General features: G+C 41.2%; 1 protein-coding gene across 6 annotated transcripts in view; it reads right to left on the bottom strand.

Annotated features, from left to right (window-relative positions):
• HEPHL1 (hephaestin like 1) overlaps positions 1-18,266 on the bottom strand; it is a 118,303-nt gene that overhangs the window by 94,161 nt on the left and 5,876 nt on the right. For all 6 annotated transcript variants that reach the window (XM_038412461.2, XM_043504157.1, XM_043504158.1 and 3 more), the window contains exon 2: positions 3,606-3,850. In XM_038412461.2, coding sequence (XP_038268389.1) covers positions 3,606-3,850 — 245 coding nt within the window. The remainder of the gene's footprint in view (positions 1-3,605; positions 3,851-18,266) is intronic.

The raw sequence follows: 18,266 nt of genomic DNA, 5'->3' as shown, positions 1-18,266 counted from the left end.
ATCATAGATGTGATTTACTGAGGCACAATCCATACTAATAAGTAGCTGTGTAACCTAGGGTGCCCTTTACAAGTAATGGTCCATCAGCCTTGTTTACTCCTGGCTGAGCTGTCAGCCTGCCCCTTGTCTCTGAGAAACTGGTTTGGTCACTCCCCAGACTTATCTGGAAAACATACTTTTAGTCATCTCATCTTATGCTTATAACTTCACATATACAGTGCTGCTTTGTGCGTTTTGCCATGGTATTACTGATCAGCAAATTACAAGTATTTTAATGATGCCTCACATGGCATACCTCACCCAAACATTATTACAATAGGATATAGGGTGTGAGCACAGGGGTATATTCCATCACAATAGATAGGGGCCTTTTTCAAAATTTAGCTACAGAATTGGGTTTTGAATTCAAAGACTTTCAAAATGTTGGTGCTGGGTGGGGAGTTTTGATTCAGGCCCATCTGTACCCAAATTTGCTAAAAAGTTCACAAAACTTTTTAGTGAATCTGGCACAACTTTGGGGTTTCATGATTAAAGTTTTGCACACATTGTTCCCCTGTTCACTGTGATACAGAGACAGTCTCTAGCTAAACTCAGAATCTTTCAGTTTCTCACTGAAACTGTCCAAGGAAGCCAGGTCAGGTCTCATACACTTCTGTGATGCTGAATGTGAATGATTTTCTTTCAGTTATAAATGAGGGGTGTCAAACCATTAAAAAAAATCTCAACTAATCGTAAGATTAAAAAAATAGTTGTGATTAGTTGCAATTTTAATCAGAGTAACAGTATATCAATATAAATTTATTATACATATTTTTTGGATATTTTTCTACCTTTTCAAATATATTAATTTCAATTACAACACAGAATACAAAGTGTATAGTGCTCACTTTATATTATTTTGATTACAAATATTTGCACTGTAAAAAAGATAAAATAAATAGTATTTTTCAATTCACCTCATACAAGTACTGTAGTGCAATCTCTTTATTGTGAAAGTGCAACTTACAAATGTAGAATTTTTTTTTTAAACATACTGCACTCAAAAAACAAAACAATGTAAAACTTTAGAGCCGACAAGTCGAAGTATGAAGCGGCATATGAATGTTTAGCATATCTGAAAAGTAAATACTTTAGTAACGCTGGCTACAACAGTGCCACGTGAAAGCCTGTTCTCACTTTCAGGTGACATTGTAAATAAGAAGCGGGCAGCATTATCTCCTGTAAATGTAAACAAACTTGTTTATTTTTGTGATTGGCTGAACAAGAAGTAGGACTGACTGGACCTGTAGGAGATGAACTGAAAAATACTTTTTTTTTTACAGTGCAAATATTTGTAATTAAAAATATAAAGTGAGCACTGTACACTTTGTATTCTGTGTTGTAATTGAAGTCATATTTGAAAATGTAGAAAAACATCCCAAAATATTTATAATAAATTTAAATTGGTATTCTATTATTGTTTAACAGTGTCATTAAAACTCTGATTAATTGTGATTTTTTTAACCTAGTTAATTTGTTTTGTGTGAATCATATGCATTAACTGCAATTAATTGACAGCTCAAGTGGCAACCATGCAAATGCACAATTGTGTCAGAGAAGAAAATGGCTGCAGCCAGTACAGGGTGAGTCCTTTGAACTGGCTGCCATTGCAGTAATCCAATGGTACATGTATACATTGTGGGAGGACATACAGACATATGCACAAGTATGATGTATTATTACATACAGTATGTCTTCACTGCAATCAAAGGTGTGACTGGGACTGACCCCATGTAGACCTACCCAATCTTGCTTTAATCTAGCTAGCTCAAAACAATAGCAGTGAAGCCATGGCCATATGGGCAGCAACATGGGCCAGAGGCTTGAGTACATACCCGGGGTCTTGGGCAAGGTTGTACAGCCCTTGTTATTTGAGCTAGCTAGACCAAACCTAGTTCAGATATGTCTACATGTGCTGCAGTTACACCTTTAATTGCAGTGCACACATACCCATAGATGTTGCAATAATTAAAATATATGCATTGTGTTCTGTTCAATATTGATATAATTACATAGTTTAATATACTTTGGAACCTTAGAGAACCCTTGGAACCTTGAAAATCCCTTAAAACTTAGGGCCACTTGCTGTAGCCCATGAAAGCTTATGCTCTAATAAATTTGTTAATTAAACCACCAATATTCAAATATCATGATGGGCATCAATATCAACACTTGCTAGCCAGATGTGGGGGGGAACGTATCCTCAGCTGGTATATATCATTGTAGCTCCATTGCCTTAACTGGCATAACTCCACTAAAGACAATGGAGCGACACTGATTTACACCAGCTGAGGAGCTGGCCCAGAACACACACTGCTTTAAGCACTGAAATGAGAAGAATAAAAACTCAGGGTGAAATCCTGACACCACTGAAGGCAATGGCAAAGCTCCCATTGACTTCAGCAGGGCCAGGATATCCCCCTAGAACTCCCACCTGCAAATTATCTATTAAAAACAAAAATATCTGACACTAAAAATAAAGATGCGGGGCTGAGACAGGGCCCCGAGTTAGCACTGGGGTGCACACAGTGCTTCTCCTAAGGGACAGGCTGTAGTTCAGCCATAAATTATTGTGCTTGGTGCAGAAATTATTGGTGATCTTCCATGGTGTGTGTTATGCAAGAGGTCAGACTAGGTGATGGTAATTATCCCTGCTGGCCTTAAAATTGTTGAAAATGTTGATGACTGAGGTGAGGAGAAAATGCACACAGCATGTAATTTTGCATTCAAATCAATATCCCTCCTTGTGCAAATGACATCACATGTTATAGCCCCACAAGGAGCTATAGAAGCCTAGTCATTTGCCCCTGGGAGCTGTGTATAGAGAGAACACATCATTGGAGCCAAGATCTCTCATATGGACTAGCGAGGAGGATTTAGACTGTCTCACATTTTTACTAAGAAAAGCAAGCAAGGCAGGAAGAAGCTAATTATCCTAAATATTAAAAACAAAAAAGGAACATTCTCATTTATTGTAAGTTACTGGTTAACGATACTGGTCAGTTTATTAGGAACTGATACAAAGTTTATTAAGGTCAGTGGAAGTTCCCCATTCACTTCCATCAGCTTTGGACCAGGCCCTTATCCAGTATATTCACTACACAAAGGGAAGGGGGTAGAAAAAGAGAAATGAGACAGAACAATTATTATTTATTTATTATTTGCATGAAGCACCTAGGAGCCCCAGTCATGGACCATTGTGCACAGAACAAAAGAATAGTCCCTGCCCCCAAAGAGCTTGCAATTTAAATACAAGAAATAGGCAAAGAAATAAGCAAAGACAGGGGAATATAAAGAAACAATGAGACAATATTGCTGAAATAGACAAGGTAGATAACTGGGTGGGGGAAGGGTATAACACAAACAAAGTGAATAATGTGATGGTGGCAAACATCAGGTTCGCACCACAGGGGTTTTTGAGGTGGGGTGTGGGCAGGGGTTACTTTAGGAGGAGATTAGCTAAATAGAAAGAAAAAAAGAGAGGGGAAGCAGAGTGAGGAGAGCAGGGCAAGGGAGGAGAGGTCAGAAGGGGCAGGTATGGAGTGAAGCTGAAAACTGGTTTTTACCTTCAGAATCTTTGTCATAGAAGAGACCATGTGGATGCAGAGAATATGGACGGAAAGCAAAGTTCTTTAAGTGAACAACAAAGATATCCTCTTCTTGAGCCTTCATGACTGGACCGAGGAACCCCAACCAGGATGGCTTAGGGATCTCCTGCATGTAGGTACCATCTGTGAACTGTTTATAAACAGCTTTCTTGTAAATACGTCCTATTCTGTTGGCTCCTCTCTTCACAAACCCACTCGCATGTCTATAGAATGGAGGGTGAAACATTTTAAAGACAGAAATACTCCTTTTTAAAGTTATGCAAAAGTTGGTGCTTATTACTCATGCAAGTGGTTCCATTGAACTCAATGGGACAAGTCACAGAGCTACTCAACCTGAATAAAGGCTGAGGAGTCAGGTCTTACACTACTCTACTACATTGATGAAAGTCCCCTCCTATGCAACAGTAGTTGTCATGCTATCAGGGTTGGCCTTAAGCACAAGCAAGACAAACAACTGCTTGAGGTCGTGCCGTTTAGGGGTTTCTGTGTAATGCCAGCAGCTCATCACTCAATTCCCGCTTTGGCAAAAAGACCAGAAGGAAGAAAGCTCACAGCTTAATCCCCATCTGCTCAGGAGGCTCAAAAAAAGAAGGCAAGCAAAGCACAGTCCCCACTCTAGCAACGGGAAAAGAGAATGAATTAATTTAGGCACCAGTTTAATAGATTTCACAGATTTCAAGGCCTGAAGAGGCCATTATGATCATCAGGTCTGACCTCCTGCATAACAAGTTAAACAACCTCAGCAATAATTTCCCCTTCAAGCCCATAACTTCTATTTGATCTATAGGTTTCAGAGTAGCAGCCATTTTAGTCTGTATTCGCAAAAAGAAGAGGAGTACTTGTGGCACCTTAGAGACTAACTAATTTATTTGCGCATAAGCTTTCAATGAAGTGAGCTGTAGCTCACGAAAGCTTATGCTCAAATAAATTTGTTAGTCTCTAAGGTGCCACAAGTACTCCTTTTCTATTTGATCTATAGAATATCTTTTAGAAAGATATGCAGACTTGACCTGAAGACTTCAAGTGCTGGAAAGTCTACCACTTCCCAAGGTAAATTGTTGCTATAATTAATTATCCTCACTTAATTTTATGCTTTAATTCCAGTCTGAATTTGTCTAGCTTCAACTTCGAACAACTGGATCTCATTATGCCCTTTTCAACTATATTACAGAGATATCTACAATCGGAAATCTCTTCCCTATGTAGATCATGATCAAGTGAGCTCTGAACCTTCTCTTGGATAAACTAAATAGATTGAGCTTCTTTAGTCTCTCTAGAAGACATGTTTTCTAGAACTCAAATAATTCTTGTAGATCTTTTTTGAAACCCTTCCAATAATCTTTATGAACTAGACAGTATTCCAGTAATGGTCTCATTAATGCTATATACAAAGGTAATACCATCTTTCTACTCCTTGATCTTTCCCTGCCCATACTTCCAAGAATTGCATCATCCATCTTAGCTACAACATTGCACTGGGAGCTCGTGTTCAACTGGTTATCTACCATGACCCCTAAATCTTTTTCAGGGTCATTGCTTTTCAGGATATAGTCTCCCCCCCCCCCCACACACACACACACACACCTTTTAAGGACAACCTACATTCTTTGTTCCTAGACTAGGGTGACCATACAGCAAGTGTGAAAAATTGGGATGGGCTAAGGGCTAACAGGTGCCTATATAAGACAAAGCCCCAAATATTAGGACTATCCCTATAAACCAGGACATCTGGTCACCCTATCCTAGACGTATGACCTTGCATTTGGTATTAAAACAGTTTGTTCAAATGATACACCTTGCCAAGTGATCTAGGTTGGTCTGTATAACTGACCTGTCTCCATAATTATTTATTACTCTAACAATTTGTGTCATCTGCAAATTTTACCAGGAATTATATTTTCTTCCAGATCATTGATAAAGATATTGAATAGCCCTGAGCCAAGTACAGATCCCAGTAGGCCCCCATTATAAAAGTCCCCATAAGAGGATATCCCTATTTACAGTTATTTTTTGTGATCTATCAGTTGACTGGTTTTAATGCAATATATGGGCTGTAGTGATTTTGTCTAGTGCTAATGTAATGAACAGTATACAGTGCAGAATGTCATGTAGGACTAAGTCAAATGTAGGGCTGGTCTAAAATATTCTGTCAAAGCAGTTAAGGAAAATTGGATGTTCAATTAAACAAGTATTTTTGTAAAAAGAAGTGTCTACTTTCCACACGGAATTTTGATTTTTCTGGGGAAAAAAACAACACCACATTCATAAACCCTAAAATATTTCAATTGGAAATGCTGAAGTGATGCCTTATGGAAGTTGTAGTTTGGTTGCCTCATGACCACATTCTCCTCTTCGGTCTGGGCTCCTTGGCCAGACTACAACTGCCCTGATTCATTGCCTTCCCTCTCCAAACGTGGTGTATAATGGGAGATGTAGTCTGACGGGGGAGCCCAGCACTATGGATGAGAATAGGAGGATGAGAGACCTGAATTACAACTCCCATGAAGCACTTCAGCAGTATTTACAAATTTAAATATTTGGGGTTTTGGCTGAAATTTCAGTATTCTTAATTTCTGTCAAACAATCCAAATTTTCTACGGAAAAAAGAACACAATTTTAGACCAATTCTAGTCAAGTGGGTTACAGAAATCTAAATATATTGTATCAGCTTTATCAGCCAAAAATGATGTCTGTTTAACAAGACCTGTTTTCCATAAAACCATATTAACTAGCGTTAATTATGCCATCTTTTAAATTTTTACTGATTGTATCCCATATAAGCCTTTCCATGATTTTGCCCAGAATCTATGCTAAGCTAACTGGCCTATTAGCTTCCCCGGTCATCTGATTTACTCCTTTTAAAATATTAGAACAACAACATTAGCTTTTTCCAGTCCTCAGGAACTTTCCCGTTATACCATGATTTGTTAAAAATCATCATTAATTTTAAAGTGCTCCTTGGCCAATCTTTTACTACTCTTATATGAAAGTTATTTGATCCTGCAAATTTAAACATGTTTAGCAGTTGCTGTTTAACATCCTTCATAACTACTGATGGAATAGAAAGTATTTCATTATCGCTGTATAATATTAACACATCATCCTTCTTTTTATATATAGAACAGAAGCATATCTTGAATACTTCTGCCTTTTCTACACCATGATTGATAATTTTATCATCTTTGTCTAGATCGAACCTATACCATTCATTGAAACTAGGGGTAGCATCAGACCTCCAGCATATGTCCCACAGACTGAAATCTCCCACAATTACACAATTTTTCTTTCTACATGTTGTACATAGATGTTTAAAGAACTGCTCATCTGTTCCTTCATCTGATTTGATGTTTATAGCAGACCCCTGGTAGTGCCCCCATCCTGTGATTTATCAGTTAGTACGTGATGCATAAACATTTCAGATCCCATCCTTCTGAACTATCAGAAACTCTAAAGCCAGTAATGGTATCTTTAATGTAAAGTACCACCACCCCTATTCTCTTCTACCCACTCTATCCTTTCTGAATAGGATGTATCTAGTGATTTTGACAAACCAGTCACATGAATGGTCCCACCAGGTTTCAGTGGTCCCACCAGGTTTCAGTAAGACTAGTCTTATTAAATTTCTTTTAATAAATTAGTATTTTTAATTCCTCTTTTTTATTACCCAGGGTACTAACATTGGTGTGTAGACAACTGAAGAATTTCTTCTCTTTACATCCTTTGATGCCTTGATTCTTTACATTCATGGTATCCTGAGTATGAGTTTTATGCTTGAGCGTACCTACTGTATTTTCCTCCTTAGCACCCTGTCCTGTAGATGCTAGTTTGAAATTCTCCTATCTACTATAGTTGGTCTGCTACCCAAAAGATTGGTTCCCCTTCTATTCAGATGGAGATAGGTCAAGTCACATATCCTCCTCTCCCCATAAGTGAGCCAATGTTCCATAAAACCACACTGCTCTATTTTACACCGCGTACTTAGCCAACAGTTTATGTCGGCATCTTCTTGCTGTCTATCTTCTTTCATTCACAGGACAGGAAAGATCCCCGAGAAGATCAGACCTTTCCTCTTCTTTCTAAGATCCTGGATGCTTTCGATGCTCCATGAAGTAGTGTCATTCATGCCAATGTATATCATCATATGGATTCTTTCCCAGTCTTCAGAATCCCATCCAGTTTTTCAGTGATGTGTATTGTCCTTGCTGCAGGAAGACAGCAGACCATCTTGCTGTCCTTCTGTCCCCTGCAGAATGTTTTGTCCATTCTCCTTAATACCAAGTCCTCAGTGAGGTTTGTCTGTCTTTTGGAAAGTCTGTGGTCTTCATTTGGGCATGCTTGACATCCTCAACAGCTGGGCTGAGAATCCATCCTCAGGTGTGTCCGGTGGAGATCCCTGTTCTTTCCCTTCAGTTAAATCTTCCAATATATTCTTTGTGGCTACTGCATGAAGTGCCTGAAAGTTAGATACCTCTACATGCATTGAATTTTACCTACTCTTTCTTCTGGTGGGCACAGATTGCCCTTCTACTTTTGGCTGTGTAAAAGGTCTTCTGTTTCTCTGTCTTTGCTTGGTTACAAACAGCTAATTCTCCTCTCTGTTTTCCACTCTTCTGTTTCCTGGAAACCTATTCATTCTACAGGTAGATCTGCAGTGGTGCTGCCTCAGTCTGGATGTCCAAGAGTTCTTTTGCTTCTTTAAGGCTAAACAGGCTCAATAGCTGCCTTTCCAGATCTTGGATCTTCCTCCTATACAGCCATCACCTTGCACTTTTTGAAAAGGACATCTTTCTTCAGGCAGGACCACAACATGGCACATCCCTTGAAGATCACGATAACGTTCCATTATTGGCAATCCCTTGTTGGGAATGTAGAGTTGTCCCTGTAGACAAAAATTCCTATACTCCTTGTAGAAAAAATATCCTACCTTCCCTCCTGAAAACATCCTCAGGAACTTAGAATCATAGAATCATAGAATATCAGGGTTGGAAGGGACCCCAGAAGGTCATCTAGTCCAACCCCCTGCTCAAAGCAGGACCAAGTCCCAGTTAAATCATCCTAGCCAGGGCTTTGTCAAGCCTGACCTTAAAAACCTCTAAGGAAGGAGATTCTACCACCTCCCTAGGTAACGCATTCCAGTGTTTCACCACCCTCTTAGTGAAAAAGTTTTTCCTAATATCCAATCTAAACCTCCCCCATTGCAACTTGAGACCATTACTCCTCGTTCTGTCATCTGCTACCATTGAGAACAGTCTAGAGCCATCCTCTTTGAAACCCCCTTTCAGGTAGTTGAAAGCAGCTATCAAATCCCCCCTCATTCTTCTCTTCTGCAGACTAAACAATCCCAGCTCCCTCAGCCTCTCCTCGTAAGTCATGTGCTCTAGACCCCTAATCATTTTTGTTGCCCTTCGCTGTACTCTTTCCAATTTATCCATATCCTTCTTGTAGTGTGGGGCCCAAAACTGGACACAGTACTCCAGATGAGGCCTCACCAGTGTCGAATAGAGGGGAACGATCACGTCCCTCGATCTGCTCGCTATGCCCCTACTTATACATCCCAAAATGCCATTGGCCTTCTTGGCAACAAGGGCACACTGCTGACTCATATCCAGCTTCTCGTCCACTGTCACCCCTAGGTCCTTTTCCGCAGAACTGCTGCCGAGCCATTCGGTCCCTAGTCTGTAGCGGTGCATTGGATTCTTCCATCCTAAGTGCAGGACCCTGCACTTATCCTTATTGAACCTCATTAGATTTCTTTTGGCCCAATCTTCCAATTTGTCTAGGTCCTTCTGTATCCTATCCCTCCCCTCCAGCGTATCTACCACTCCTCCCAGTTTAGTATCATCCGCAAATTTGCTGAGAGTGCAATCCACACCATCCTCCAGATCATTTATGAAGATATTGAACAAAACGGGCCCCAGGACCGACCCCTGGGGCACTCCACTTGACACCGGCTGCCAACTAGACATGGAGCCATTGACCACTACCCGTTGAGCCCGACAATCTAGCCAGCTTTCTACCCACCTTATAGTGCATTCATCCAGCCCATACTTCCTTAACTTGCTGACAAGAATGCTGTGGGAGACCGTGTCAAAAGCTTTGCTAAAGTCAAGAAACAATACATCCACTGCTTTCCCTTCATCCACAGAACCAGTAATCTCATCATAAAAGGCGATTAGATTAGTCAGGCATGACCTTCCCTTGGTGAATCCATGCTGACTGTTCCTGATCACTTTCCTCTCCTCTAAGTGCTTCAGGATTGATTCTTTGAGGACCTGCTCCATGATTTTTCCAGGGACTGAGGTGAGGCTGACCGGCCTGTAGTTCCCAGGATCCTCCTTCTTCCCTTTTTTAAAGATGGGCACTACATTAGCCTTTTTCCAGTCATCCGGGACTTCCCCCGTTCGCCACGAGTTTTCAAAGATAATGGCCAAGGGCTCTGCAATCACAGCCGCCAATTCCCTCAGCACTCTCGGATGCAATTCGTCCGGCCCCATGGACTTGTGCACGTCCAGCTTTTCTAAATAGTCCCTAACCACCTCTATCTCTACAGAGGGCTGGCCATCTCTTCCCCATTTTGTGATGCCCAGCACAGCAGTCTGGGAGCTGACCTTGTTAGTGAAAACAGAGGCAAAAAAAGCATTGAGTACATTAGCTTTTTCCACATCCTCTGTCACTAGTTTGCCTCCCTCATTCAGTAAGGGGCCCACACTTTCCTTGGCTTTCTTCTTGTTGCCAACATACCTGAAGAAACCCTTCTTGTTACTCTTGACATCTCTTGCTAGCTGCAGCTCCAGGTGCGATTTGGCCCTCCTGATATCTTTCCTACATGCCCGAGCAATATTTTTATACTCTTCCCTGGTCATATGTCCAACCTTCCACTTCTTGTAAGCTTCTTTTTTATGTTTAAGATCCGCTAGGATTTCACCATTAAGCCAAGCTGGTCGCCTGCCATATTTACTATTCTTTCGACTCATCGGGATGGTTTGTCCCTGTAACCTCAACAGGGATTCCTTGAAATACAGGCAGCTCTCCTGGACTCCCTTCCCTTTCATGTTAGTCCCCCAGGGGATCCTGGCCATCTGTTCCCTGAGGGAGTCAAAGTCTGCTTTCCTGAAGTCCAGGGTCCGTATCCTGCTGCTTACCTTTCTTCCCTGCGTCAGGATCCTGAACTCAACCAACTCATGGTCACTGCCTCCCAGATTCCCATCCACTTTTGCTTCCCCCACTAATTCTACCCGGTTTGTGAGCAGCAGGTCAAGAAAAGCGCTCCCCCTAGTTGGCTCCCCTAGCACTTGCACCAGGAAATTGTCCCCTACGCTTTCCAAAAACTTCCTGGATTGTCTATGCACCGCTGTATTGCTCTCCCAGCAGATATCAGGAAAATTAAAGTCACCCATGAGAATCAGGGCATGCGATCTAGTAGCTTCCGTGAGTTGCCGGAAGAAAGCCTCATCCACCTCATCCCCCTGGTCCGGTGGTCTATAGCAGACTCCCACCATGACATCACTCTTGTTGCACATACTTCTAAACTTAATCCAGAGACACTCAGGTTTTTCCACAGTTTCGTACCGGAGCTCTGAGCAGTCATACTGCTCCCTTACATACAGTGCTACTCCCCCACCTTTTCTGCCCTGCCTGTCCTTCCTGAACAGTTTATAACCATCCATGACTGTACTCCAGTCATGTGAGTTATCCCACCAAGTCTCTGTTATTCCAATCACGTCATAATTCCTTGACATCACCAGGACCTCCAGTTCTCCCTGCTTGTTTCCAAGGCTTTGTGCATTTGTATATAAGCACTTGAGATAACCTGTTGATCGCCCCTCATTCCCAGTATGAGGCAGGAGCCCTCCCCTCTCAGACATTCCTGCCTGTGCTTCCTCCCGGTATCCCGCTTTCCCACTTACCTCAGGGCTTTGGTCTCCTTCCCCCGGTGAACCTAGTTTAAAGCCCTCCTCACTAGGTTAGCCAGCCTGCTGGCAAAGATGTTCTTCCCTCTCTTCGTAAGATGGAGCCCGTCTCTGCCCAGCACTCCTCCTTCATGGAACACCATCCCATGGTCAAAGAATCCAAAGCCTTCTCTCCGACACCACCTGCGTAGCCATTCGTTGACCTCCACGATTCGACGGTCCCTACCCAGGCCTTTTCCTTCCACGGGGAGGAACTTCCCTATTAGCCTCTCCTGTTTGCCTGCTCAGGTGTTTGCTTGGCAACTGACTTCCACTAATAGTCCCATTGACTTCAATTGGACCATTCACTTATTTAAAGTTAGTGCCTTACTAAATAAGGCCTAAAGACCTCATTCAGACTCCTGCCGCTTGGGCTCCATGCAAATCCTTAGACCATCCCCGATTTCATTTTCCCAATTTATCATTTCTTGTAATTCTTAAGCCCCAGCAGACAACTTCTGTTTACACACATGGATGGAGGAGGAGAGTGTAAGTTCAAGGAGTTATCAAAAGGGAACAAACTGCAGCCCTTTACAGTTATTATGATTTAATTTCAGCTTCCCATTCCCCCATAATAAGTGCTATAATTGATATATTAATTCCAAAAGGAATTATAGAGTAAAACGCTACAGCAATGCATATTCCACCATGAGGATACCAAGACTAGCCATGCTAATAATCAGGCCACACAGTAAATGTATGAGTTACGTGTAATTTCTACACGTATTTCCCCCATCAGTCGCAAAGAGTATTTTGCCAAGGATTATCACTTTAAATGATATTTACGTTGCCTTTGATCTTAAGAGTCATAGTACTTGATTTAAGATTGGCAAGTTTCACAATCACAGGATAGGAACCATCTGTTAACTCTTAGTGAAACAACTGCACCAGCACAGATATGTGTTAAACAGGCATTTACATGAAGGGAGTTTTGAGTATGCAAGTGCTCAGCAGGAGGACCTTCATTTGTTAGCATTTTTCTTATATAAATGTCAACTTTTATGATAGCAAAAATCTGGATTTCAGTTATGCTGTTCATAGTATCTATCATAGTGAACCGTGCTATAGAAAACCCTAAGAGTGACAGACCTTGAACATGACAAAAAACAGGACCAGCCCAATATAGATACAATAGCTTCTAGAGATTTGGAGCAAGATACCTCTCTGGTACAATTCCAGTGGCTCTTTGAGTTTATGCTACCACTTGAAGTTACAGTGATCTCCACTGAAATGTCAACATTTCTCATTATTATATATTTATATTACTGTAGCACATAGGAGCCCCAGTCATGGACCAGGACCCCATTGTACTAGGTGATGTACAAACACAGAACAAAAATACAGACTCTGCCCCAAGGACCTTACAATCTAAGTACAAGACAAGAGATAATGGATGCACACAAACAGATGAGGAAGTAAGGGTAAACAATGAGACCATATTGGTAATCATGACAGGCAGCGGAATCTGCACAAAAACAGTCTAACCATTGTCAAGATTTGCTGGCATCATGACAACATTTGCCAACAGTTACCAGACAGGAGGTTGAGTTTCCCCCTATACTTAATCTAGAGACTAACTGCAGCACCTACATACACCTGAATGGTAACTGTAGGTAAATGTGGATTTTTTAATGGCTACCATACTACTAACTTCATGAAGGTTGAACATTAGTCTTCATTTAAAAACCACCATTTTCTGGGTTTTGCCCTCTCATATAACTTTCACTTGCTCTATAGTTGTGTCTCTGCTAGGCTTTGTTTCCTTAAAATTCCCCCCTCTTACAACAATTGGTGGTAGCTACGAAAGTAGCACCAGAGTAGACAGGCTGCCACTGACATTTTAACCTGTGTGTTGTGTAACCCTGCTTGGAGCACTTCTAAGATACAGTGGTTAAAATGCCAGCAGGAACCAGAACAGCCTCTGCACGATTGCTACTGCTAGGAGAGCTGAACCGGGGAGGACTTAAACACAGACAAGGCCTAAGATCACATAGCATCAAATCAAATGGGGTGGCGGTGTCTTTTTAAGAAGGTTCAAAAACATTTAGCACTTTCCCTCCACATATTGATACATTTGGGGTTCAGGGAATCCATAAAACCTTAGGACAAACCCCAGTTTGTTGCTGGTTGAGTGTGGTTATAGTGGGTACATTCCTGAGGTGAAGTTCTGGCTCCACTGAAATCAATCACAAAACTCCCACTGGCTTCAGTAGGAACCAGATTTCACCTCTGGCCTTCTGACACCCAGCTGTTGCTGACCCATGCCACAGTGACTGTTTTGGTGATGCAGATGGGTCATTTGGCCACCTAAAGCTTTAGCTATTAGTTTAGCATCCATGATCAATGTAGTGTCTTCATTTAGCTGGACAGAATCAGCCAGTTGGCACATTTCATAAATGATGTTTGATTCTCTGGTAATGAATGCTGCCCCTTGGCGTGGCTACATGTAGCTGAGGGCAGGTCTTGGCCCACAGCTCCGGTGGCTTGCTGTGAGAGACTAGAATCACCTCAGTTAATGCCTAAATACTGTCAAAACTCAGCAGAGATTTAAAAGATTTATGAGCTGCAGAATTAATTTGGATGGATCAGGGCACTTCATAATCAGCTAAGCCTTATCCTGAGGCATGCTGAGGATGGGGAGGAGTTTCACTGAAGAACCAATGCCTGGAGGTATTTTTTCTTTCAGAGGTATAATGCTTACATTGGCAATGAAGGGAGCAATCCATTGAGTGTATCCTGAGCTCTCCCCAGCACAGCCAGATGGACCCCATTCATGTCCCACTCCCTGTTGGGGTCTCTAAGGGTATGTCTACACAGAGATAAAAGACCCATGGCATGGCTACGGCTGGCTTAGGTCAGCTGACTCAGGCTTGCAGGGCTTGGGCCTACTGGACTAAAAACTGCCATGTAGATGTTTGAGTTCAGACTAAAGTCCAGGCTCTGGGCCCCTCAACCCGCATGGGGCCTAAGAGCCCAGTCTTAATTTAGTCTTAAGTGGAGCTCAGGATCTGGTCCATGAGATTAATAAAGCTGAACCGCTTGATAATAGAAACCATAATATAATTAAATTTAACATCTGGGGGCTGGGGGAATACCAAAGAAGCCCACCATTTACCTTCCAAAAGGGGAACTACACAAAAGTGAGGAAGCCTGTTAAATGGAACAGTCACAAGAGTAAAATGCCTGCAAGCTGCAGGGAACCTTTTTTAAAAAAAAAAAAAATCAGAGACTCAAATTAAATGTATACCCCAAATTAAAAAAAATACAATAAGCGGACCCAACAAATGCCACCATAGCTAAACAGAGTAAAAGAGGCAGTTAGAGGCAAGAAGGCATTAAAATTGGAAGTGAAATCCTACTAAGGAAAATAGAAAGGAGAATAAATTCTGGCAAGTCAGGTGTAAAAGAATAATTAGGCACCCCAAACAGAAATTGAAGTGCAACTAGCAAAAGTCTCAAAAAATTTAACAGCAAAATTTTTTCAAGAACATCAGAAGAGGAAGCCTGCCAAAAAATCAGTGGGGCCACTGAACAATCGAGGCACTAAAGGAGCACTCAAGAGGTGCTAGGCCATTGCAGAAAAGTGAAATTAATTCTTTGCATCAGTCTTTACTGCAGAGAATGTGAGGAAGATTCCCACACCTGAGCCATTCTTTTTAGGTGACAAATCTGAGGACCTGTCTCAGATTGAGGTGTCAATAGGAAGTGTTGGACAACCTGATCAATTAAAAAACAACTCACCAGGTCTAAATGGTATTCACCCAAGAGTTCTGAAGGAACTCAGATATGAAACTGCAGAGCTACTAGCTGTGGTATGTATCCTATCCCTTAAAATCAGTGCCTGTAACAGCTAGAGGACAGCTAATATGATGCCATTTTTTAAAAAAGGCTCCAGAGGCGATCCTGACAATTACAGGCCAGGAAGCCTAACTTTAGTACCAAGCAAACAGGGTGAAACTGTAGGAAAGAACAGAATGATCAAACACACAAGTGAACATGATTTGTTGGGGAAGAGTCACATGGCTTGTGTAAAGGCCTCACCAATTTCTTAGAATTCTCTGAGGGGGTCAACAAACATGTGAACAAGGGTGATCCAGCAGATATAGGGTATGTGAACCTTCAGAAAGCCTTTGACAACAAGGTCCCTCACAAAAGCCTCTTAAGCAAAGTAAGTAGTCATGGGATAAGAGGAAATGTCCTTTCATGGATCAGTAACTGGTTAAAAGATAAAAATAAAGGGCAGGTGTAAATAAATAGTCAATTTTAGAGTGGAGAGAGGTAAATGATATCCACAAGGGATCTGTACTGGGACCACTGCTGTTCACCATATTCATAAATGATCTGGAAAAAAGGGGTAAACAGTGAGGGCATAGTTTGCAGATGGTACAAAATTACTCAAGATAGTTATGTCCAAAGCAGACTGCAAAGAGCTACAAAGCACAAAACTGGGGGACTGGGCAACAAAATGGCAGATGAAATTCCCTATTGATAAATGCAAAGTAATGCACATGGCAAAATATAATCTCAACTATACATACAAAATGATGGTCTAAATTAGTTGTTACCACTCAAGAGAGAGATGTTGGAGTCATTGTGGATAGTTCTCTGAAAACATCCTCTCAATGTGCAGCAGCAATCAAAAAAACTGAACAGAATGTTAGGAACCATTGGGAAAGGTATAGATAATAATACAGTAAATATCATAATGTAACTATATAAATCCATAGCACACCCACACCTTCAATACTGCATGTAGTTCTGATTGCCCCATCTCAAAAAAATGGAAAAAGATACAGAGAAGGGCAACAAAAATGATCAAAGGTATGGAACAACTTCTGCATCAGGAGAGATTAAAAAGACTGGGACTGTTCAATTGGTAAAAGGGATGACTAAGAGGGGATAGGATAGAAGTCTACCAAGTCACAAATGGCATGGCAAGTTTTATTTACCCCTTCACATAACGTAAGAACCAGGGGTCACCAATGAAATTAATAGGCAGCAGGTTTAAAATAAACAAAAGGAAGTACTTCTTCACATAACATACAGTCAACCTGTGGAACTTGTTGCTAGGGGTATTGTGAAAGCCAGAACTATAAGCGTGTTAAAAAATATTTAGTTAAGTTCATGGAGGCTATTAGCTTGGCTATTAGCCAAGATGGTCAGGGATGGAACCCCATGCTCTGCCCTAAGCCTCTGACTGCCAGATGCTGGGACTGGACAGTGGGGATGGATCACCTGATAATTGTCCTGTTCTTTGAAGCAACTGACATTGGCCAGTATCAGAAGGCAGGATACTGGGCTAGATTGGCTAGTATGGCAATTCTTATGTTCTCAGAGCTGTGCTGGATGAGAATTCAAGCCAGCTTTGAAGACCAGCTAGCTTCAAAAGGAACATTCCTTAATTTGTGTGAACTAGTTCCTTTAAAGAGAACCATCTTAGGTTGCCTCCTCTATGTCTTAGATTCCCCATCAATAAAATTGGGGTAATAATACTTACCTACCTACATCAGAGGGATGTTGTGAGGATTAATCAGTCATGGTTTGAAAATGAAAATTACTGTGTATTGTAAGTACTAAGCATTATTATTTGCAGAACGCTGCCTTTTCAAAGAGTACTGCCCTGTTGTCCTGGTCATCTGGAATGGCATGAATCCAAAGGTTTTATGGAACTAGATTATCCTGCATGGCTTAATACCTCTAGCAATCAATTTCTTATTTAAAAGATTTAACAATTACTCATAGGAAGTAACGTCCTGTAAAAATTAGTCTATAAAAATAAGTAAAGAGTTAATTTAAAATCCTTAATGAAAAATTTCTCTGTATGAAATAGATGTGAATTATGTCACTGATTTTAAAGTACATGCAACCAAATTCAGAGAGTGCTGTGTGTGAATCAGCATCCTGGTCCAAACAGCAAACTGTACAGCTTAGTATTCAAATAGTCCAAAGGGCAGCCCAAAAAATACCATTACCATCACATTCTGTAGGACAGATACAAACTCTTCCTGATGTGTGTGAGATTTATAAATATCTGCACCCCATCTGAAGTTAAATTCCTTTCACTAGAGCGCTTCCATTTTAGGAATGAGAGCAGAGAAGCAATCCTCTGCTACCCTGAGCAGGGCAGTGAGAAATTCTAATATGTAACACAACTGCAGTGGCTTTCCCAGTGAAAGATTTGACCACCCTACTCCTTTCCACATAAACTAAAACATTCACATGCTGAGAACAAACTGTTGGATAATGTTAAAGTAGTTCTGTATTAAAATCACAAATGAGTTTGATTCCTCACAGTTTAAGTTCCAGGGTATTACTAATTAAGAGGTCTCATGGTTTTTGGTACTGTTTCTCTCCCTCTATGTCAGGTTTCAGAGTATCAGCCGTGTTAGTCTGTATTTGCAAAAAGAAAAGGAATACTTGTGGCACCTTGGAGACTAACAAATTTGAGCATAAGCTTTCGTGAGCTACAGCTCACTTCATCGGATGCATTCAGTGGAAAATACAGTGGGGAGATTTATATACACACACACACACACACACACAGAGAACATGAAACAATGGGTTTTATCATATACATTGTAAGGAGAGTGATCACTTTAGATGAGCTATTACCATCAGGAAGTGGGGGCGGGGGGGGAAGAAAACCTTTTGTGGTGATAATCAAGGTGGG

This window comes from Dermochelys coriacea, chromosome 1, assembly GCF_009764565.3.
Source record: "Dermochelys coriacea isolate rDerCor1 chromosome 1, rDerCor1.pri.v4, whole genome shotgun sequence".
In the NCBI taxonomy this organism is placed as follows: Eukaryota; Metazoa; Chordata; order Testudines; family Dermochelyidae; genus Dermochelys; species Dermochelys coriacea.
Note: the sequence above shows the minus strand (reverse complement) of the source record. Positions and strands in the feature narration are given on the sequence as shown.